The 22,706-nt window shown below is 41.7% G+C and overlaps 1 protein-coding gene across 6 annotated transcripts in view; it reads right to left on the bottom strand.

The window, feature by feature from the left end:
- Positions 1-22,350, bottom strand: part of CNNM1 (cyclin and CBS domain divalent metal cation transport mediator 1) — a 36,479-nt gene extending 14,129 nt beyond the window's left edge. For 2 of the 6 annotated variants that reach the window (XM_070752959.1, XM_070752961.1), the window contains exons 1-7: positions 20,794-22,349; positions 15,360-15,503; positions 11,754-11,894; positions 10,454-10,623; positions 8,672-8,771; positions 6,958-7,005; positions 2,302-2,364 (exon numbers count right to left, since the gene is read on the bottom strand). In XM_070752959.1, the coding sequence (XP_070609060.1) occupies positions 2,302-2,364; positions 6,958-7,005; positions 8,672-8,771; positions 10,454-10,623; positions 11,754-11,894; positions 15,360-15,503; positions 20,794-22,315 (2,188 nt within the window). In that variant the 5' untranslated portion in view covers positions 22,316-22,349. Of the gene's footprint in view, positions 1-2,301; positions 2,365-6,957; positions 7,006-8,671; positions 8,772-10,453; positions 10,624-11,753; positions 11,895-15,359; positions 15,504-20,793 lie in introns of all 6 variants that reach the window. The other 4 variants (XM_070752960.1, XM_070752963.1, XM_070752964.1 and 1 more) reach the window with 4 other exon arrangements.
- Between the last annotated feature and the right edge of the window lie 356 nt (positions 22,351-22,706).

The raw sequence follows: 22,706 nt of genomic DNA, 5'->3' as shown, positions 1-22,706 counted from the left end.
TGCCCCTCTCCGCAGACTCGGGGCAGCTCCCAGCAATAATAATACAATGTAAACAAATCTAATATTTAAGTTAATTTAAAACCCCAATTTAGAAACCAACCATACATACTAACATACCATGCATAAATTTTATAAGCCTAGGGGGAGGGAAAGTCTCAATTCCCCCATGCCTGACGACAGAGGTGGGTTTTAAGGAGCTTACGAAAGGCAAGGAGGGTGGGGGCAACTCTGATATCTGGGGGGAGTTGGTTCCAAAGGGTCGGGGCCGCCACAGAGAAGGCTCTTCCCCTGGGTCCCACCAAACGACATTGTATCTATATCTAACAGAAGAATCTTTTAAGTATCTCTTTATCTTTCTAGTGCCAAATTCCTATATTCCTCCGAGTCTGCGGAGAGGGGCGGCATACAAATCTAAATAAATAAATAAATAAATAAATAAATATTTAAATTCTCTTGTCCTCCACTCTCCTTTTTGTTTTAAAATTTTCTTGCTTGTATTAATATCCCCATTTATTTTTTGGTTTCCTATTCTGGAAAAGCTACTACAGAAGCCTGCAGCACCCCGTGTCTTCTCAAATTAAAAACCTATACCAAGAATAACTTATTACTGGGAACTGTATATAGACATAGAGCCTTAACTATTTAAATTAAAATTCTGAGTTTCATATTTTCTTAACTTTATGTCTGAATATAATCAGTAGTTTTTTTTTAAATTAAAGACAGTCTACTGACCACAACAGGATGTATTTTTGACTGGACATGCGAGAATTGTGAATAAACTTCTCATGGCACAAGGCTTTATAAACTGTGATTACTTCAAGAGGCAGTAACCTAAAAGTGCACCTTCCACACAATCTTAATTATTTCTCTTTTAATGATCTGAATTACAGCACATAGGTGTTTGAGTGAATGCATTATCTACGGAGAGGGGTGGCATACAAATCCAATAAATTATTATTATTATTATTATTATTATTATTATTATTATTATTATTATCATCATCATTACTTCTTTCCACCCTTCAATTATTGCCACCTGGATGCCTTATTAAGAAGATCTCTCTTAAGTAAGACTCTCCCTCGCACCAATGAGAATATGTTTCTATTATCAACCAGAAGCACGTATGGCTGCAGCAGTGAACCACACATACAGCTAAAGAGTTTCAGCCCTCTTTAAAATAGCTTTCTCCTCACTTGAATTGGATGACTGGAACATACTTTTGAGTTACACATTTCCTAGGGTGGAAAGGGTTAAACCATTGAGATTATGTAGTGTCGATTTTCAAAAAGTCGTCGTGATGAGCACAGCAATCCCAAAATGCCCATTTTATGCAAAACAAGCCAGCCTCCAAATTATTCTTTATAAAGTCAATGATTTATTTATTTAATTTTATTTAATTTATATGCTGCCCAACTCCCTAAGGCAGTGATGGCGAACCTATGGCACAGGTGCCACAGGTAGCATGTGGAGCCATATCTGCTGGTACGTGAGCTGTTGCCCTAGCTCAGTTCCAACGTGCATGTGTGTGCCAGCCAGCTGATTTTTGGTTCAGACAGAGGCCCTGGGAGGATGTTTTTGGCTTTCAGAGAGCCTCCGGAGGGGATGGGGGAGGATGTTTTTACACTACCACCACCCCGGCTCCAGGGAAGACTTTGGAGCCTGGGGAGGGCAAAACATGAGCCTATTGGGCCCACCGGAAGTTGGGAAACAGGCCGTTTCCGGCCTCCAGGGGGCCTCCGGGAGGGTGGGGGAAGCTGTTTTCACCCCCCCAGGCATTGAATTATGGGTGTGGGCACTCGCGCATGTGTGATAGCACACGCCCACGCTTTTTTGGCATCCGAGGGAAAAAAGGTTCCCCATCACTGCCCTAAGGACTCTGGGTGGCCTACAGCAAAAAACACATTTAAAACGAGTCCTTTGTAAGGGACCCAAGCATTTTTTTATAAATAAGCCCAATGACAGCTTAGTCCTTTGCTTTGGACTATACTAGCTTCTTCTTTTATTAAAAAACAATCTTTTAAAAATTGATTCTCTCCTGATATGACAATAGCATGAGAAAAATAGTCATTGTTGTCATAATATGCGTGGGTCTGGACACAAAATATTGCTCAGCATGGACAAAGCTGTAGACCAACAAAATACATGTACACAGGTTCACAATGATTTGTTTTGCAAGCATGCAGGATATTCTAAGCCTGCATCTTTCATAGGAGGAAAGAGTCGGAGAAGGACACACACCCAGAATTATAACACAGCCAAACTGGGGTTCTTTCTGGGTGGTATGTACAGTATATTATTACCTGGGGACCCAGCCAAAGATTCCCCTCGGCTGAAGGCAAAGGTACGAGACACAGACATGGGCACTAGAGAGAAGACAAGGGTCAGGCGAGGAAATCCAGGAGAAAAGGGGAAAGGAGCAAGGAAACTTTAGAAGGAACAAATGGTGAGCTAATCAGCATCATTAATATTACACAAGCTCTTTTCACTTTGTAAAATTTCATTTCATTTCGAGATAACACGGGCAACAAGTAAACCAAATGTCAGGGTTTTTGGGAAAATGTTCCTCTGCAGGCTTCCTAGCATTATATCCTGGATATTGCATCTCAGTTCACATCACTACACTGAGACTCATAGAAATTAAAAACATTGGATAAATGTTTAAATAAATACAGTGGTACCTCATGATACGAACCCAGGGTTCAGAAAATTTTTGATTCTTCTTATGAACTTTTTCCTTCTTACGAACCCGCCGCCGCCGCCGAGAAGCCCCGCCGCCCGGCTGTCACTTTTTGAAACAGCCGGGGGGCTTCTCAGCGTCCTCCTGAACCCGAACGCCACACCCGAACTTCCGGGTTCAGCATTCGGGAGGCCGCCAAGAAGCCTCCCGGCTGTTTTAAAGGGTGACAGCCAGCCGGCGGGGCTTCTCAGCGGCCTCCCGAATGCCGAACCCGGAAGTTCAGGTTTGGCGTTTGGGTTCAGGAGGACACTGGGAAGCCCCCCGGCTGTTTTAAAAGGTGACAGCCAGGCGGCGGGGCTTCTCAGCGGCCTCCCGAACCCGAACTTTTGCCGAACTTCCGGATTCAGCGTTCGGGAGGCCGCTGAGAAGCCCCCGCCGCCCGGCTGTCACCCTTTAAAACAGCCGGGGGGCTTCTCGGCGGCCTCCCGAACGCAGAACCCGGAAGTTTGGGTTTGGCGTTCGGGTTCAGGAGGACGCTGAGAAGCCCCCCCTGGCTGTTTTAAAAGGTGACAGCCGGGCGGTGGCGTTTTTTTGCGTTGTTTTTTTTTCCATTGCACGGATTAATTGATTTTACATTGTTTCCTATGGGAAACAATGTTTCGTCTTACAAACTTTTCGTCTTACGAACCTCCCCCGGTACCCAATTAGGTTCGTAAGACGAGGTATTACTGTACTTATTAAATAAATATTTACTTATAAATACTTCACAAGCATTTACAGATCCGAGATGCAATTCCACAAATCACCATTTGATGGCACCAATGACACAGACAATGGAATGCAGGTAGCTAAACACCAAATTAGTTTTAAAATATTCATGAGTTACAGACCCAAGCTTTAGAAGTTGCCTTATTTTTACAGACTTACCTGAACTACACTGAGTGCACATTTATTTGACTGTATTATTATTCAGAACAGTTTATTGAGGGCCAGCTCCAGCTTTCAAAGGCAAAGGAATTAATGCAAAAATGTACACATTTACAGAATGTCTGGCACAAATTATCTTCTTTTTCTGCTCTGGATTGAGCACTAAGGCAGAGGGAGGGAGAATTATTGGTAAGAAAACAAAGAAATGGGGCCAGCAGAAGTGACTAAATAAGTCAAGGATGATGGGATGAACTTTAAAATATAGTGATACCTCGTCTTACGAACCCCTCGTCATTTTTGAGATACGAACCCGGGGTTTAAGATTTTTTTGCCTCTTCTTCCGAACTATTTTCACCTTACAAACCCGCCGCCGCTGGGATGCCCCGCCTCCAGACTTCCGTTGCCAGGCGAAGGCTCCCCTCGTTGGGAAACCCCACCTCCGGACCTTCCGTTGCCAGCGAAGCGCGCGTTTTTCGACTGCTGGGATTCCCATGCAGCATGGCAAAAACGCGGAAGTCCGGAGGTGGGGTTTCCCATGGAGGGGAGCCTCAGGGGAATCCCAGCAGCGCAAAAACGGGCGCTTTGGCTGGCAAAAGCGGTGAGTTTTGGGATTTCATGCATCAATCGCTTTCCCATTGATTCCTATGGGAAACATTGTTTCGTCTTATGAACTTTTCACCTTATGAACCTCATCCTGGATCCAATTAAGTCCGTAAGACAAGGTATCACTGTATAGACATATTGAGCCCTCAGTAAGAGATAATGAAAAGTAGAGAAGAAAATGAAACCAGAAATGACATGGAGCTACAATAGATGCTGCTGTTAGTTAAAACTGTCTGCAGAAATCTCCCTAGGGGGCTATAGACACCTGTGGCAGATATATTAATATACAACTCATCAGTCAACTGAAGGTTAGATTTTATATGGTTGCCCTTGATTTGTTCATTACAGAAAAGGAATAGGAAAGAAAAAATATATTATACCAACCTCATTTACTAGAAATCAGTGATGGCTAACCTTTTTGTCATTTCGTGCAGAAAGTGTGCATGCACGAGTGTGCCCGCACCCATAATGCAATGTATCCCCTCCCCCTGCACACTGTTTTGAGCCTGAAAGGCCTCCTGCACCACCCTGGAAGCCAAAACAGAGACTGGGGGCACTGTGCATGGCCTCTTGCACCCCGTTTGAGGCCTGGAACGCCTCCTGCACCAACCTAGAAGCCAAAATGGGGTGTGGGGCGTCACACGAGGGTCCAAAATGCAATGTGAGCACCTCCTCTGTGACACACGTGCCGTAGGTTGGCCATCACGGCTATAAATTAACTATGTTGACTGATAAATAAAGAAGTCCATAATGGAGGTCTGGAAAGAATCAACTTGGTGATCAACATATTTAAATATCTCACCAATAAATTGAGTATTAAATGGACTGTTAGTAGCAAAACAGGGTGTTCACCTTTTTCTCTGGGATGTTTATGATACCTTTATGATTTTTTCATTCCTCACTCTGCTGTGACTTCCTCCCTATTTCCCACTGCTCCTGAGATGCTCAAACTTTTCCTATTGGTAAAATAGACTATCCACTGTTGACCTCTCCAGATTCCTAAGAGGTCAGTAAGGGGCGTACATAAGCGCACTAGAGTGCCTTCCGTCCACTGTCCTATAGTCTCTCCTATATCTCGTATTTCTTCTCTACTATATCCTCTATAACCTTCATTGTGTATTATTGTGTACAGTGGTACCTCATCTTACAAACGCCTCTTCTAACGAACTTTTCAAGATACGAACCCTGTGTTTAAGATTTTTTTGCCTCTTCTTCCGAACTATTTTCACCTTACGAACCCAAGCCGCTGCTGCTGGGATGAAGGGGTTTCTTTCCCCCCCCTTTTTTGAAGAAAGAAAAGGGAGGGGCGGCTTGGAGGGGGGAAAAGACTCCATTTAAATAACTAGGAGAACAGCGTGTTTGCAAGCACTGAAACGGTGTCTTTTTAAGAAAGAAAAGGGAGGGGCACCCCCCTTGCCTTTCTTCCTTCCCACTCACCCTTTAGCCTAGCCTTGCTTCTTCCACCCGCCCCCTTTAGCTGCTCCTCTCTGCCCTCTGTTCGCCTCCCTTCTAAAGTTTGGGATTTTCCTGAAGGATTTGCACGCATTATTTGCTTTTACATTGATTCCTATGGGAAACATTGTTTCGTCTTACGAACTTTTCACCTTACGAACCTCCTCCTGGAACCAATTAAGTTCGTATCATGAGGTACCACTGTATTGGACAAAATAAATAAATAAATAAATAAAAATAAATGCCATGAATTGCTCTGGAGGGGACCAATACTTTACTGTGGAACTGGTTCAGGCAGATCTTTGTGTTTATATAACCTTAAACTGAGAACTTCACAACTCTCAGCATGAGTTAACTAACACACTTGGTTCCATATTACACAGGCCATGATTTGCTTAGGGCATTTTGCAAATAAGACCAGGTATTTCTTGTGTAGTTAACCAATCTGGGTCATTCTTTGTCAAGTGGACCAGGTGTCCACTTGACTGATTTTTGCAGCCTTGTTTGAAAAGAAACCATCACAAAAACAACATATATGATATAATTTTTTTAAATCTATTTATTATTTATTTTATTTTTATGCCGCCCTTCTCCTTAGACTCAGGGCGGCTTACAACATGTTAGCAATAGCACTTTTTAACAGAGCCAGCATATTGCCCCCACAATCTGGGTCCTCATGTGGGGCTCTGTTTCATCACCTTCAATCATCTTCATTAGAAAGAGCACTTTTTTTCTATGGCTCCGTTTTCTCATCTTCAATCATCTTCGTTTTTATTTCATTAGAAAGAGCACATTTTTTCTATCATATATGTTGTTTTTGTGATGGTTTCTTTTCAAATAAGACTTCAGTTTCACTTGGTCCACTGGACAAAGAATGACCCATCTTAAAAATAGCTTAAAAATTTTGGCTCAGCCTAAATTTACAGTTCTATCAACTATGTTATTATACGTGTTACTCAAAAACAGGGTTCTCTAATCTTGGCAGCTTTAAGACTTCTACTTCCTACTTCTACTACTGGGAGTTGAAGTCCACAAGTCTGCCAAGGTTGGAGACCCCTGCTTTAAAATATGTATATCAGATTATATATATTTTTAAAAATTGTTGCAAAACTACATGATAAGACTACCTACTGTAGCTGACCCACCCCATCCTGATTCATAATTCTGTTGTAGAAGGATTGGGGTATCAAGAGAAAGTGGACTTTATTTAACTTTTCTGGCAGAGCTGCCAATGCTTAGTAAAAATGGTCGTCTGTACCACCTTATTAAAAAAACACGTCAGGTAGAATGTACATACACAAGAAAGATGATCCAGCCAGACTGCTCATTTTACGCCCATCATTATCTGAAAAGACAGGGAAAAATAGGTGAATCCCCAATCATACCTTTATTATTTATTTATTCATTTGTCCAATACATAATACATATGGAAGAGAATAGACATGAATATATATAAAGATAATATGTAAAAATAGAGAAGATATATGAAAGGAAGAAAATATATATGATATATGAGATAAAGGAAAGACAATTGGACAGGGGACGAAAGGCACACCAGTGCACTTATGTACGCCCCTTACTGACCTCTTAGGAACCTGGAGAGGTCAATCGTGGATAGTCTAAGGGAGAAATGTTGGGGGTTAGGGGTTGACACTATTGAGTCCGGAAATGAGTTCCACGCTTCGACAACTCGATTGTTATAGTCATATTTTTTACAGTCAAGTTTGGAGCGGTTAATATTAACTTTGAATCTGTTGCGTGCTCTTGTATTGTTGCGGTTGAAGCTGAAGTAGTCATTGACCGGTAGGACGTTGCAGCATATGATCTTGTGGGCAATAGTTAAATCGTGTTTTAGGCGCCATAGTTCTAAGCTTTCTAGACCCAGGATTGTTAGTCTATTTTCGTAGGGTATTGTGTTTCGAGTGGAGGAGTGAAGGGCTCTTCTGGTGAAATATCTTTGGATTATTATTATATTATTGTAACATCCCTGCTCTGAAGAAGGAAAAGAGACATTTTCAGGCATATAGAGACAGAAAGTTAATATCAACTAGGAGGGCCTTTTTTGGAAGGGGGGGGGTTCCTTTTATTTTTAGTTTTATTGAATTTTTATTTTTAAATATACAACAGTATCAATATATGAACAGTGTGGTCTCTGGGTATAATTCATTTTGATACAAACAGCAATGATTATAATAATAATAGTTGTTACGTTAATCAAACTTATATAATCCTAGTATTGATCTACAGGTTAGTTATTCAATATTTCAATGTACCATTTTCATGCCAATGATATTATTAAGAATACATAGCAATACCTGTCACCATGAAGCCATTTTACTTGGGATCTTTGGCCCACCACACTTTATGCTATTTTAAAATGTATTCTTTGCTATGGGTATATGGGAGGGGGCTGTCTTCATGTAGCTATAACAAATTCCTAGATTGTCAAGGTCATCCTTTGTATTTGTACTCCTGCACCTGCACAGAATGAGATGGGAGTTGCTGCCAATTTCAGATGAAGATTGGTCAATGTGAAGAACTTTGGGTGTGTGGGAACAAGAGCCTGAACTTTCAACTGGATGGAGTAACCCCTGGGATTTCAGATTTCAGTATCTCCCAGATGTGCCAACATGACTTTGCTAATAAATTGGAAATTTGAGGAATACCTTGCCTCGGAATCTGATTTAATTCTTGATGCTATATGGAACTCTGACACTAACCCGAATCTCCCTTAAAACTCAACAAGCTACCCTGAATCCTCAAGGTGCTGTTTGGGGTAATGAGTCCCTCCACCAACCCAGCAACAGGAGGTGTGGAGACTCAGGGAGGATGGAAGAAAAGAAGCAAGCCATGCGGAAGCAAAGAGAGGGCGGATTGGATGTTCACATCAAGATCCTCTACGTTGCTTCCAAAATGATTTTGAATATTTTAGTTTCTTTTTATTTTGAATATTTCAGTTCTTTTTCTGTGACTTCAATCATTCTATTCTGTGCTTAATTTTAGATTTCTACCTGAACAGATGACAGTCATGATTGCTGGGACACCATAGTATGTGAAAGCACCATTTTCAAATCGCAATCCTTCTTTTCCCACTTCTACCTCCACTTTTCCCTAAAAAACAAAACAAAACAGACAAAACAAAGGAATGTAATACAGCTGTACCAGTAATTTCTCTCCCATGATATCTGATCACCCATTGAAAAAAGGAAAAATATACATAATGTAACCCAAGAAAATGACTTCAGGTAAGAACAAGGCCAATTCATTCACAAATATTTGTACGCGTTCCTTCATAAAAGGGAAAAAACCCAGAAATATGAATTAAAATAGCTGCGGAACATCAGAAAAGCTATCTTGAAATGTTAGGTTGGGAATAAGAGTAGTTACAGAATGTAGAGAATCTATATTTGGTTTAAAGTTGAAAGAACTGAATAATATAGCAGCTATGGGAATATCAAAGGGAAGGACAGTAGAACTAAAGATCCTAAGAAAAAATGAGCTATGTTAACCAATCCTATGGAAATGTATTAGGGTATTAATTTGACTGGTATTAAAAAGAAATGCCCATATCTCACCATCACTCCACAGACTGCATTGGCTACCAATTTGTTTCTGGACACAATTCAAAGTGTTGGTTATGACCTATAAAGCCCTACATGGCATAGGACCAGATTATCTCTGAGACCACCTTCTGACGCACGAATTCCAGCGACCAGTGAAGTCCCACAGAGTTGGTCTCCTTAGGGTCCCGTCGACCAAACAATGTCAGCTGGCGGGACCTAGGGCTAAGAGCCTTCTCTGGGGGGCCCCGGCCCTCTGGAATCAGCTCCCCCCAGAGATTCGTACTGCCCCCACCCTCCTTGCCTTCCGAAAAAGTTTAAAAACTCATCTTTGCCGCCAGGCCTGGGGTTCCTTAGACCTTCCCCCCTGACCGATGAATGCTTAGTTTGACTGCTGAATGAATGATATTGATAGTTTTTAATTAGAATTTTAAGATTGCTTTTTTAAGGTATAATTGGATTGTTATTATTGTTTCCTATTTTTCTGTACATGCTGTGAGACGCCCCGAGTCCTCAGAGAGGGGCGGTGTATAAATCCAAACAAACAAAAAATAATAAAATAAAACAAAACAATACCAGTCAAACTAAAACATAATCTTTTAGTAGTAATTCCAAATTTATGGGACTCAAGTAACTCTTTAAATTTAAATGACTAGTTGAATAATATTTAAATTAAAAATATGAATAATGTGTTACAGTGATAGAGGAAAGCATATTGTTAAACCTATTTGGATAAAACTTAGTCACTTTAAGCCAAATTTCTAAAATTATTTTTGACTTCTAAATTGTTCTTTATTTTAAAGCTTGAAACAAATATGCTGTATATAAAATTGAAACTCAGATCTGGATTTTTATTTGTAGGCCAACTATCTATCTGTCTATTCTTTATTCTCTAATAAGTCTTGTGCAAGTTACTTGAATGAACTTGTAATTTTTAGAAAGATTTTTTCATGATCAGAACTGATGTAGCCATCCGTGAGAAATATCTAAAGCAAATCCTTGCAAAAATGGGCCTTTCCTATTTTGGGTACAAAGATTTCATATTGATATAAAAAAAATTATTTCCCATTTTTTAAAAAAAGACTAATTAATCATACAAATGCTTTGTGTAGAGCATAGGCACCAAGACAAATTCCTTGTGTGTCCAATCACACTTGGCCAATAAAATTCTATTCTATTCTATAGTAAACAATAAAGCTGATGTTACAAATTTCCGTCACAATCTTGACAAACCTGTAAAATGAGCACAAAATAGTCAACTGGCCGGTTACGCTGGTAAAGGTAGTGTTCAGGTGCTCGCTTGTTTTTGTGATCAAATTTCATCTCCTGGATGACATTGGGGTGTTTGAGAAGCCTCAGCAGGATCTTCTCTGAGAGATGGGGCATCTTGAAAGGCCCTACCTCTGCAAAGGACCAAAGGAGGAGGAAAGCACTAATTATACTTTCTGTACTTGCATAAGTCAAGAGAAAGTTAATAGGAGAAAGATTTTTTGTTTTTTCCCAAATTAAAAAAAGACTAAGAATTTAAATTATACCGGTAGCAGTAATACTAATACAAACTAAGCTGAGAATAAAAGAATGGAAAGAAAGAATTAGCGGTGCAGGAAGAAAAAAGAATGAAGAAAAAAGAAAGAATGCACAGATATCTCTTCACTCAATATCTCATTCCTTATCTATAGGCAAATTTATAGAACATCAACTTTTCAATCCTACTACCGGGATCAGCAGAAAGTCTATAAAAGGTTGCTAGAATATTTCAAAAAGGTCTTAGAACAGTGATGGGAACCTGTTTTTTCTCAGGTACCAAAAGAGAATGTATGTGTACTATCGTAATGCGCGAGTGCCCACACCCATAATTCAATGCCTGGGGAGGTTGAAAACAAACACACACACACACCAGGAAGTCCTCTGGAGGCCAGAAATGGCCTGTTTCTCAACTTCTGGTGGGCCCAATAGACCCGCGTTTTGCTCTCCCCAGGCTCCAAAGGCTTCCCTGGAGCCAGGGTAGAATAAAAACGCCATCCCCCATCCCCCTGGGGGTCCCCTAGAAGCCAAAATGCCCTCCCAGTTCCTCTGTGTGAGCCAAAAATCAGCTGGACAGCACACACTTGCATGTTAGAGCTGAGCTAGGGCAATGGCTTGTGTGCCAGCAGATCTCCTGTCATTTCCTTAATTGGAGAGGTGCCAAGGAAACAGTTCATTCACTAGTTCCTTAGACTTTGCTACAATTGTCAACTATGCTTTTGCAGAGGTGTCTTCGGGTCACCGTATCTTGCACCATTGGAGAAAGACAGTAGTGAATGAAAATGATGCCCTTTCACATCTAATCCACTTTTCTCTAAATTAAACTGGCTGCTTAAAACATAAGCCATAGAAGAATTGGATGACAAATCTTAAGATTAAAAAAAAGCATTAATGCCATTCTAGTCTTAGAAAAACATAATTCCAAGATACTCATGATACTTGTCAACAGCATGGGTAGCAAACAATAAGTATAAAAAATGCAGCAAACATCCTGAGAAAAGCCAGATACCTGTAGCCAGGAAGCGATGAGTGGCCAGTAGCAGCTGTGGAGTGATTTTCACTCTCATCTCACTATCTGAAAGTCTGAAGATGGAGAAATCATGAGGTTTCCTGCCCCGATGGGGGATCCTTTCCTTTTTCTGATTGTCTGCTGAGGATTAAGAAAGTAAAAAATATAGTTATATCTTTGAGAATTTAGAAAGGATCCACTTGTATCTTAGTTCCTAACCTCATAGCAACATTTTGGGTGTGCTGGTCTTACACTGACACAGCTCCCTTACCTTAAATGAAAGACAGCAATTCTCTACAGCATTGAAAATACAATTCGTAAGGTGAAAAGTTCGTAAGACGAAACAATGCTTCCCATAGGAATCAATGTAAAAGCAAATAATGCATGCAAATCCTTCAGGAAAATCCCAAACTTTAGAAGGGAGACGAACAGAGGGCAGGGAGGAGCAGCTAAAGGGGGTGGGTGGAAGAAGCAAGGCTAGCTAAAGGGTGAGTGGGAAGGAAGAAAGGCAACTTTCTTCAAAATACACCCTTTCAGTGCTTCTGCAAGCACACTGTTCTCCTACTTTTGTTTTGCAAAGTCTTTCCCCCTCCAAGCCGCCCCTCCCTTTTCTTTCTTCAAAAGACACTATTTCAGTGCCTCTGCAAGCACACTGTTCTCCTACTTTTGTTAATGCAAAGTCTTTCCCCCTCAAAGCCGCCCCTCCCTTTTTTCTTCAAAAGACACCCTTTCAGTGCCTCTGCAAGCATGCTGTTCTCTGCAAACTCTTTCCCCCTCCAAGCCGCCCCTCCCCTTTCTTTCTTCAAAAGACACTATTTCAGTGCCTCTGCAAGCACACTGTTCTACTTTTGTTAATGCAAAGTCTTTCCCCCTCCAAACCGCCCTCCCTTTTCTTTCTTCAAAAAAGGGGAAAAAAAGAAACCCCTTCATCCCAGCAGCAGTGGCTTGGGTTCGTAAGGTGAAAATAGTTCGGAAGAAGAGGCAAAAAAATCTTAAACACTGGGTTCGTATCTTGAAAAGTTCATTAGAAGAGGCGTTCGTAAGATGAGGTACCACTGTATTATCAACTCTGTTCAACCCACAGCTACAGACCCCTTCTTTTGTGTGTGTGGAGCTTTATTAAAATACAAACTACAATACCTAAGCAAAAATTACTATGTGAAATGTAATACATTTCAAGGGTTACAAAGCTTAGGCCTTAGAATCAATGGTTCTCAACCTGGGGGTCAGGACCCCTTTGGGGGTCAAATGACTGTTTCACAGGGGTCGCCTAAGACCATGGGAAAAGACAAATTTCCCATGGTGTTAGCAACTAAAGCTTCTATTCTGGCACCTTGAAACATATTTTTACAATCCGACCAATCCGACAGTGGGGGTGTCTCTCTGACCTTCCTGCCAATCAGCTTAAAACTCTGTTGGGAGAATTGACACTAGACTTATGCTTGGGGTCATCACCACAATATGAGGAACTGTATTAAGGGGTCATGGCATTCAAAAGGTTGAAGACTACTCTTAGATTAATAGGATAATGCCACAGATACAATATATAATATGTAATTTAAAAAAGAAAGTGAGTATGAGAAAAAGAAAATAAGAGTTTTCAAGCAAACGTGTCATATTTCCTTTCAAGCAAAGCTACAGTCATAAACATTTTTACTTTCAATGCAATTTATTTCTAAGTAAATACGTACAATCAGCATTAGAGGTGCTGGTTTTTTTCTTAAGAATAAATACCATGCCTTCTTAAACTTTTCTTTGTTTGTGTGACTTCAAGTCAAGGTTAACTCCTGGAGGCAGTTTTCTTGGCAAGGTTTTGGAAAAGGTTGCCCACTGCCTCCTTTGTAGAGCTGAAAAAGTGTTACTGGCCCAAGATCACCCAGTTTGATGCAACTGTAGAACTCAGTTTCCCAGTTTATAGCTTTGTGCCTTAATTATTTTATTTATTTATTTATTATTTATTAATCAGATTTGTATGCCGCCCTTCTCTCCGCAGACTCGGGGCAGCTCACAGCAATAATAATACAATGTAAACAAATCTAATATTTAAGTTAATTTAAAACCCCAATTTAGAAACCAATCATACATACTAGCATACCATGCATAAATTTTATAAGCCTAGGGGGAGGGAAATTATCAATTCCCCCATGCCTGACGACAGAGGTGGGTTTTAAGGTGCTTACGAAAGGCTAGGAGGGTGGGGGCAACTCTGATATCTGGGGGGAGTTGGTTCCAAAGGGTCGGGGCTGCCACAGAGAAGGCTCTTCCCTTTATTACACCAAACTAAAATCTAGTCAGTAAGATTGTTGTTGTCTCCAATCTTAATCATACATAATAACATCTCCCAGGTATTTTTTTCTTAGCCCATTAATGTTCAAGGGTTAGTCTTCCAAGAAAAGAGAAGGAATGAGATGAAGTGAAACGTCTCATTCTGGAATATGCTATTTTAAGGATCTGCATTTGTGCTAATGTGCTATTAGTATCCAAGGAATCGACATTTACTTATCCCATTTCATTTAGATGGACACTGAAGCTGAGATGCGTGGGATTCTGGTTTGTCATCAAAGCAATTGCTGCTTGATTCCCTAGCTGAAAGCTGTTATTACACAGGAAAAACCGCAAGAAGAAAAGACTGGCAAATTCTATATGGCCTAATTGGAGAATAAGAAAAAGCTATGTTCATCCAAGCTATCATATTAGGTTTTACTATTTCTTCAATATTTTCGTAATTTAGTAGATAATTATACATTTTGGTTGTGACCAACTTTGGCTATGCGATTCAACTGGAAGACTGGGAAAAACTATGGTCAGTAAACTATAAGATGACTCTATCAACACCTTACAAAGAAAATCTTTATAAAATGTTCTTCCGATGGCACTATGCGTCAGCGTGCTTAGCCAAAATGAACGTAAATGTAAGTAACAAATGTTGGAAGTGCAAAAAAGAGGTAGGAACATACTACCACATTTGGTGGCAATGTAAGGAAGCAAAAAAAAATTGGATCCAAATACAGACATGGATGGAAGAAATATTGGATTATAAACTTGAGATAAAACCGGAAATGTATTTACTAGGCATAATCAGAGGCAAACATAGTAAAGAAAACTATAACTTAATAAATCATTTACTCACAGCCGCAAAATTAGCTTATGCACAAGTATGGAAACAAAAAAAGACTCCAAACAAAGAAATGGTGATTAAAAAAATATTAGACTGCGCCAAATTTAGCAAATTAACATATGAGATACAAAATCAATACAATAAGGACTATTATAGAGTGTGGGAGAAAATATACAACTGGGTGGAAATTAAGAAAAAGGTATAGCAAACAGAATTGTAAAAGATAAATTTTGTATAGTATATATAAATCGTAAATGTTTAATGTCGTTTTGTATGGTGTTTAAATGTTTGTATGTTAAATAAAAATATATATATATATATTTTAAAAAGCTATGTTCAACAAATAACAGTTGTAGAAAGGGAAATGAGGAGATTTTAGCAAGAATTGTATAATTGCTAGAAACAACAGTGAACAAAATATAATCCCAGTGTTGTCATTTATCACCCAAATTATTTGGAGTCTTCTTAGTGGGTCCCCTAATACTTACTATAGAGATCCGTCTCATCCAGAATCTCCGATTTGATTATCTCTTCAATCACATCCTCCAGAGTGACAATTCCCATCACCTCATAGAAAGGATCTCCTTCCCCTTCATCATTCACTCTTTGCACGATTGCAAGGTGTGATTTACCTGGAAGGAAAGAATGAGAAAAAACAAATTGTGCAGGAGATATTGTGTTTAATGCCCACTGCACCCAAATAAGATAGGAAGTGGATTACTTGAGGATTCTGGGCTTTTGACTAATGTTCCCTAAGAAATAGCCCCCTTTTCAAATGGAAATGAAAAGCAAAGTTATTCCAACCATCTGTTCTTCCGTAACATAAGCAATCAAGTCTAAGCAATGCAAACATAGACTTGATGTTGCTTCTTGAAATTCAGGAATATATGCTACTTTTCATACAGTGAGAAGTAAATTAAAGGAGATGTTATCTTGGGCCCTGGAGAAGGGAGGAATTTATGATCGGAGAGAAAAGGAAAGAGGTAATGAAACAATTACTTTGGGATAGCAGAAAATGTCCAATCAAGGATTGTATACTCCCCCACAATGAATTATATAGTATTTCCCACAATTTCACTGGCATTGAAAGTGTTATAAAACAGCCTAAAATTCAAGATATTTGCCAATATTCAAATCCTATGAGGGCAAGCATTTTAGATAACCAAGGTGATATACTTAAGATGTCAATACTTTCTGTATAAAAATATGTTTGTGAAACATCTGAAAACCTGACACTTCCTTTAAAGACCATGAAACAAAGGTAATCTAGTTTGATTTTCAATTTTCCTTTTTAAAAAGTATGCCAAATTAGCTTGACTTTTTATTATGGTTCTCTCCCTACTAGGCCTTATTCCTGACTATATAATGGTAATAGCTGACTTTTATCATGTGCAAATCCTGCCAATGTACTAAGTGTGGAATAACTTATTAAGAAAGCAGACTGAACATTACTCAATTAGCACAATTAAAGCAAGCCATACAAATACAGGATTGGTGGCCCTACTTACACCTGAAATTGAGATACAAAAAGGACATTGAATGAATGGGTATAGACACTGATCCACAACAATTAGATAAAATTCTGATGGGCCCAGATGAAAAAATATCAAAATCATACAGATACTTATTGGAATTTGACAAAATGGAAGAAATCGTTAAAGATTCTATGACAGCATGGGCCAAAAACCTAGGACATAAGTGTCCCCTTGATTTTCGCGGGTTCGAACTTCGCGGAAAGTCTATACCACGGTTTTTCAAAAATATTAATCAAAAAATACTTTGTGGGTTTTTTCCCTATACGTTTTTTCCCAGCCGATGACATCATATGTCACCGCCAAACTTTCATCTGCCTTTAATAAATATTTTTTAAAATAAACTTTAATAAATAAACATGGTGAGTATTAATCTGAATGGTTGCTAAGGGAATGGAAAATTGCAATTTATGGGTTTAAAGTGTTAAGGGAAGGCTTGTGATACTGTTCATAGCCAAAAATAGTGTATTTACTTCCGCATCTCTACTTTGCAGAAATTCGACTTTCGCGGGCGGTCTCGGAACGCATCCCCCGCGAAAAGCGAGGGAACACTGTATACATCTGGCTGACTAGGAGAGAACTTGGAATACAAACTGTAAAATAACAAAATCTGTAGCACGTAAAGAGAATTATTATAAAATGTTTTACAGATGGTATTTAGTTCCGTCAGGATTGGGCAAAATATACCCAAATGCTAATTTGGCTTGCTGGAAATATAGAAAAAATAGGCACCTTCTTTCATATGTGGTGGACATGTCCCAAAGTGAGGTGTTATTGGAAAAAAGTTCACAAATGGCTGCAAGAAATCATGGAAATAATAGAATTTACCCTGGAATTTTTCTTGTTGGGAATAATGAGGAAACAGTACCCCCTAAATATGCAATACTTAACATTACATATTATAATGGTGGCGAGAATAGCATATGCACAGAATTGGAAGAATAATCAAACTCCACTGGAAAATGTACTAATGGACAAAATATATAGGTGCGCCAAAATGGATATGCTGGCCATTGAATTCAAAGGACAAAATAATCCGGAATATTATGAAATATGGATTAAATGGTTCACCTGGACTAAGAAAAAAGGAAAGGAAAGACTATGAGACAATGTGAGACAAGGATTAACATATGGGATTTTGTAAATATATGAAATACTGTATACTATCAAATAGCAATAATGTACGAAAATGGGTGATGATCTATGTTAAAATATTGTGATGTTTAAAGTGAAAAACAATTAAAACAAATATAGGATTGAACACTAGCTAAATCTCAGTTGGAATACCTTGAGTAGCTTTGGTCACCATTTATAATTCTCTTTCAAGTGGTATTGCTGCATAATGTTTTAAAAATGCTAATTTTTACACTTTCTGACATTAAGCACACTGCTCCACTTAAATTCTGATCATCTACTTTATGGTATATAAAATACAGGTTTTACTAGATACTCATTCTACATAATGCTTTTACATAATGTTTTTACTAGATGCTCATTCTACATAATGCTACTTAACAACAATGAGCTTTCTGTGCTTATTTTAGCTGCTTATACAACTAGCCACCATACCCATCATAGCTCTGAAATAAATATAATTTGGGGGTATCTGTTCCTTCTATCTTGTTTAGGCACATCATAGGCAGTATCTCAAAAACTGAAGTTTGGGGAGGACTGAAAATAAAAACTCCACGTATTTCAGTTACTCCAGTTTTAGTAGCTGATATTACAAGGTTCACAATAAAATTGTGAACGCTTATGACCCTGAACAACATCAATGAGTCTTAAGGATTTCCATATGGCTACTGAAGAATGGAGAAGCGTCAAGGGAGTGTGTAGTGCACCTCTGGAGATTAACAAAAGAAGGCAAATTCAAGACCAAATGTTCAATACCCCACTTTTCAAGAGGACAGCTGCTTTAGATTGCTGGCATCTGCCATATCTAGTTCAGCTGAATTACACTAGTATCAGTTAGGGATACTGTATATGGTGATATGTGGAAACAACAACGGCCATTCTCTTGAAAGTGATCTTACTGTACTCTGATCCAACATGTTCACAGACACCAGAAATACAAAATACTTTTCTGAGAAAGAAGATGATTCTTCTGAAGGCAAACTATAACAGTGCAAAGTAAATTGTAACAGTGCAACTATGTTTCGTTTCTTCTTCCCAGGATGAGTTTTATCACTAATTGCAGAACCCCCCAACATTTCTCCCTTAGACTCTGCACGATTGACCTCTCCTGGTTCTTTAGAGGCCAGTAAGGGGCGTACATAAGTGCACTGGTGTGCCTTTCATCCCCTGTCCAATTGTCTTTCCTTTCTCTCACTTATCATATATATTCTCTTCCTTTCATATATCCTCTCCTCTAAGTTCACTTTTACCCTTATATATATTACTACATGTCTATTTTTCTTCCTATGTATTTGTGTATTGGACAAATGAATAAATAAATAAAATAAATAAAACTAAATCCAAAACCACAATCAATCCTGTTGACAAAGAAAAAAAGCCATAGATTTTGTATAAATGATGTCTGGAAGCCCAGAAGTAGCCGTGGATTCTGGGTTTGCCAACCGTATCTCACGAGCATTCTTGTATGACTAAATGTTTGTTTTTCTCAATTTAGGTGAGCAAAACCTTTGCATATAGCCTGTGTCAGCAATCCAAAATCTCATTCTCTCCAAATATTTGGGATTTCATTTACAATTACCAACAAACACAGAACATGGTTACACTGACTATAGAATTATGGAAGTTAAGGACCATGCCATTCAATGTATGCAGAATTCCCAAGTTTATTGGTTCTGTATATGAAACCTACAAAGCTAAATTAAACATTGATAACGTATGATGTGCTTTGTTGAATGACTCCAGATTTCTTCACAACCTCACTCAAGTTTGCAAAGAGCTGAACCTCTCTTTATCGTTATTTTTTGCAATTTCTTTTTTTTTCTTGCTTCCATGTTAACAAATTAGACACCGTTCAGTCCTATGTCTGAACAGGGTATCGAAGTTGTAAAGACTGCATTAATTGTCCTATAATAATGTTGCTGCTGAAGACTAGGTTTACAACTGATATTAGGACAAGAAATACAAATTTTACATGAGATGAGTCAAAGCTTCATTCTATAGCACATGCTTTATGCACAAGACTCAGATTTAATCAGCAGAGTAACCAGATTGGACTGAAAAAGACTAATGCCCTGCCTGAGACCTGGGGGTTAACACTGGACAATGTTTTTCAACCTGGTGTCCTCTAGTTATGTTGGACTTTAAAACATAGCATTTCTGAGTCAATATGGATCAGACTTGACTATTATAATCAGACTTATAATAGCTCCACATGCTCAAGCAAGAGTATCCTGCAACATTTCTAACACTTTCCTGGAATAGGAAAATTATGTCTCATTTCTTGTTTAGAATTACCATTTAACCAATCAATAACCTGGTTATACCTATGGGATTGTCTCTTGCCTCATGTATCCCATCAACTGGTTGGACCCATGGGCTTGGCGTTCTCCTGATCCCGTCGGCCGGATAGTGCCGGCTGGCGGTCCCTGGGGGAGGGGCCTTCTCTGTGGCTGCCCCTGCCCTCTGGAATCAAGTCCCCCCAGAGATCCGTGCTGTTCCCACTCTTCCGGCCTTGTGGAAGATTTTGAAAGCATATTTGTGCTGGCGGGCGTGGGGTTGTTGAGCTTGGTTATATTGTGCCGGGCCCTATTATTGTCTGACTGTTGGAGATATGACAGTTGTATGAGGTAGGCTGTCTGTGATATGTTTTAAGTTAAGGGTTTTTTTATAGGGATCTTTTATAGTATTGTTTTATTTAATTTTGATTTCTTCCATTGTTATATATCAATATGTTGTCAGCCGCCCCGAGTCTCAGGAGAAGGGCAGCCTAGAAATCAATCAATCGATCAATCAATCAATCAATCAATCAATTGAAGGTAAAGAAATAAGACTCCAATTTCAGCTCAAGCTTTCTCCTTACTGAATGGATATGCATAAAGTTGTAAGCAGAAAGATTGACAACAGCATGTCAGTTCATATAAACAGTGGGACAAAATGCTATTAGAGTTTCAGGACAAAAATCCCTTAGTATATATGGTAACTTATTTGGAAAACCTTTCGGATAACTCCAGTGATTTACATTGAGCCATATGTGATAAGAGCATAAACGGGAACACACCCACACATATATACACACAGACACATTGGTGTGCTGTTCCAAGAATCCAGCCACACCATCCAAGCTACAGAAAGAGGGCAGACCAGTGCAGGAGGGGGCACAGTGGGACCCCGGGGTACCTCGCAAGCAGGGTGCACAGGGAGTAGAGAGGCATGTGATGCTGGCAGGAGGCGAGTGGCTGGGGCCCCGGGCCCTCACCCTTCTTGAACTCCTCGAGCAGCGTATCTAGGCGGGTGTCGTGGAAAACACAGTGCAGCGGGCGGTGATAGAAGCGAGTAACTGTCTGCAGCGGCGTGCAGTCATCCGGATCCACGAAAGCCAAATCTTTGACAAACAGCAAGTCGACGATGTTGTCTCGCCGCTCGCCTTCGTACACGGGGATGCGGGTATAGCCCGAGCGAAGAATCTCAGAAACGGTCGTGAAGTCAAGGATGGCGTCGGAGTGCAACATAAAGCAATCGTTCAGAGGCGTCAAGATGTCCTCGACGACCTTGGTGCGCAACTCCAGCGCGCCCTGGACCATGGCTAGCTCCCCGCTCACCAGATCCCCGTGGGGGTCAGCGGCCCGCAGGGTCTCGAGCAGGTGCTCCCTGGTGGAGAAAGTGCTCAGCTCCTGATGCAAAGCCCAATCCAGCAAACGGCTGAGCGGGTAGCAGATGGGGAAGGTGACGGCCATCAGCAGGCGGGTGAGAAAGAGGGTGTGCGCGGCAATGGCTAACCCGTGGCGGGAACAAATGGAGTAGGGCAACACCTCCCCGCCCAAGAAGACCACGCCGGTGCAAAGCAGCACGGGCAGCCACGGCACCCCTTGGCTCTCTTCGGGCACGGAATCGTGACCGGCTTGCAGGGCAGCGCATAACCAGCCGGCCAGCGTGGCGTTGGCCCCAGCCTGTCCCAGCAACAGAGTGCACAGGAGGTAGGTGCCGCTTCCGCCTCGGCCGCGCGCAGCCTCCACCTTGCGCGCCTGGTCCCGCTCCGCCGCCGAGCCGCTGTTGCGCAGCACCCGCAGCTCCATCGGGTCGAGGGACAGCACGGCCAGGCGGAGGCCGCTGAACAGCGCCGACAGAGCCAGCAGGATTAGCGCGCCCAGAGCTCGCCACCAGCCGGCGGCGGGTAACGGGATAAGCCACGCGCCTAAGCCCTCCGCCGGCGCTTCCACTTGCAGCACGAAGCCCCCCGGCGCGCCGTGCAGGTGCCAGGCTCGTCCGTCCCATGTGCAGAGCCCGAAGCGGCGCCCTTCAGGCCCGGCGCCGGGCTCTCCCTTGCGCGGTTCCTTCACTCTCACCTCGGCTAAAGCCGAACCGGCCGAGCCGCCGGGCAAAAGCGGGCCCAGCACTTCCACGTCCGAGGCCCAGGCGCTGCGTTCCGAGCAGCGCTCCACCCGGGCTGGCTCCTCCACGAAGACGACGCGGCGCTCGACCTCCTCGCTCGCGCCGCTGCCGTTAGCGGCGGCGCTCCCTTCGGCGCTGGGCGGCTGGAAGTAGAGGCGCAGCAAGAAGCGGGAACCCTCGGCCGCCCGCAGCGCCCCCCCTTCGAGCCACACGCGCCCGGGCGCCGTATCCTCCGGCCGCAGCCCCAGGAGCCACGCCGCTCCGCCGGGGGGCCTGGGCGACAAGGAGAAGAAGAGGAGCAGCACCGCGCCTCGGCTCCGACCCCACCCGCCGCCGTGCCTGCGCTCCAGCCCGCGGCCCAAAGCTGCCGCCGCCGCCTGCCCCACCATCCTCAGCAGCCGGGCGAGAGACGGGGCTTCGAGAGGAGCAGGCGCCGGCCGCACGTGACGCTCTCGAGGCGCTGGGGGCGGCCGCTGGACCACGTGGGCAGGGCGCGAGACTGCCGGCCTCAGGGGGTCGGTGTGTGGGGTGGGGAACGTTCCGTTTGCCCTCACGGTGGGCGGTTGGCGTGTGAGGGGTTGCTGAGCTGCGCTTCTCTTCAGTGTGGAACCCACCCACGTTCCCCTTTCCCTGAGAAATCCGTGGGCCTCTTGTGAACAGGGCCTTTGGTCCTGAGGGTCCCTGTGCCCAGCTGGGATTATTTGGGGCAGGGACGCCTCATGAAGCGCGGTGAAAACGCGCAGCCCTTAAATGCGTCCTTGACCCGCTTGTTTGGGCAGC

The sequence above is a fragment of the Erythrolamprus reginae genome, chromosome 5 (genome assembly GCF_031021105.1).
Source record: "Erythrolamprus reginae isolate rEryReg1 chromosome 5, rEryReg1.hap1, whole genome shotgun sequence".
NCBI lineage: Eukaryota > Metazoa > Chordata > Lepidosauria > Squamata > Dipsadidae > Erythrolamprus > Erythrolamprus reginae.
The sequence above is the reverse complement of the archived record's forward strand: the minus strand, read 5'-3'. Positions and strand labels throughout refer to the sequence as shown.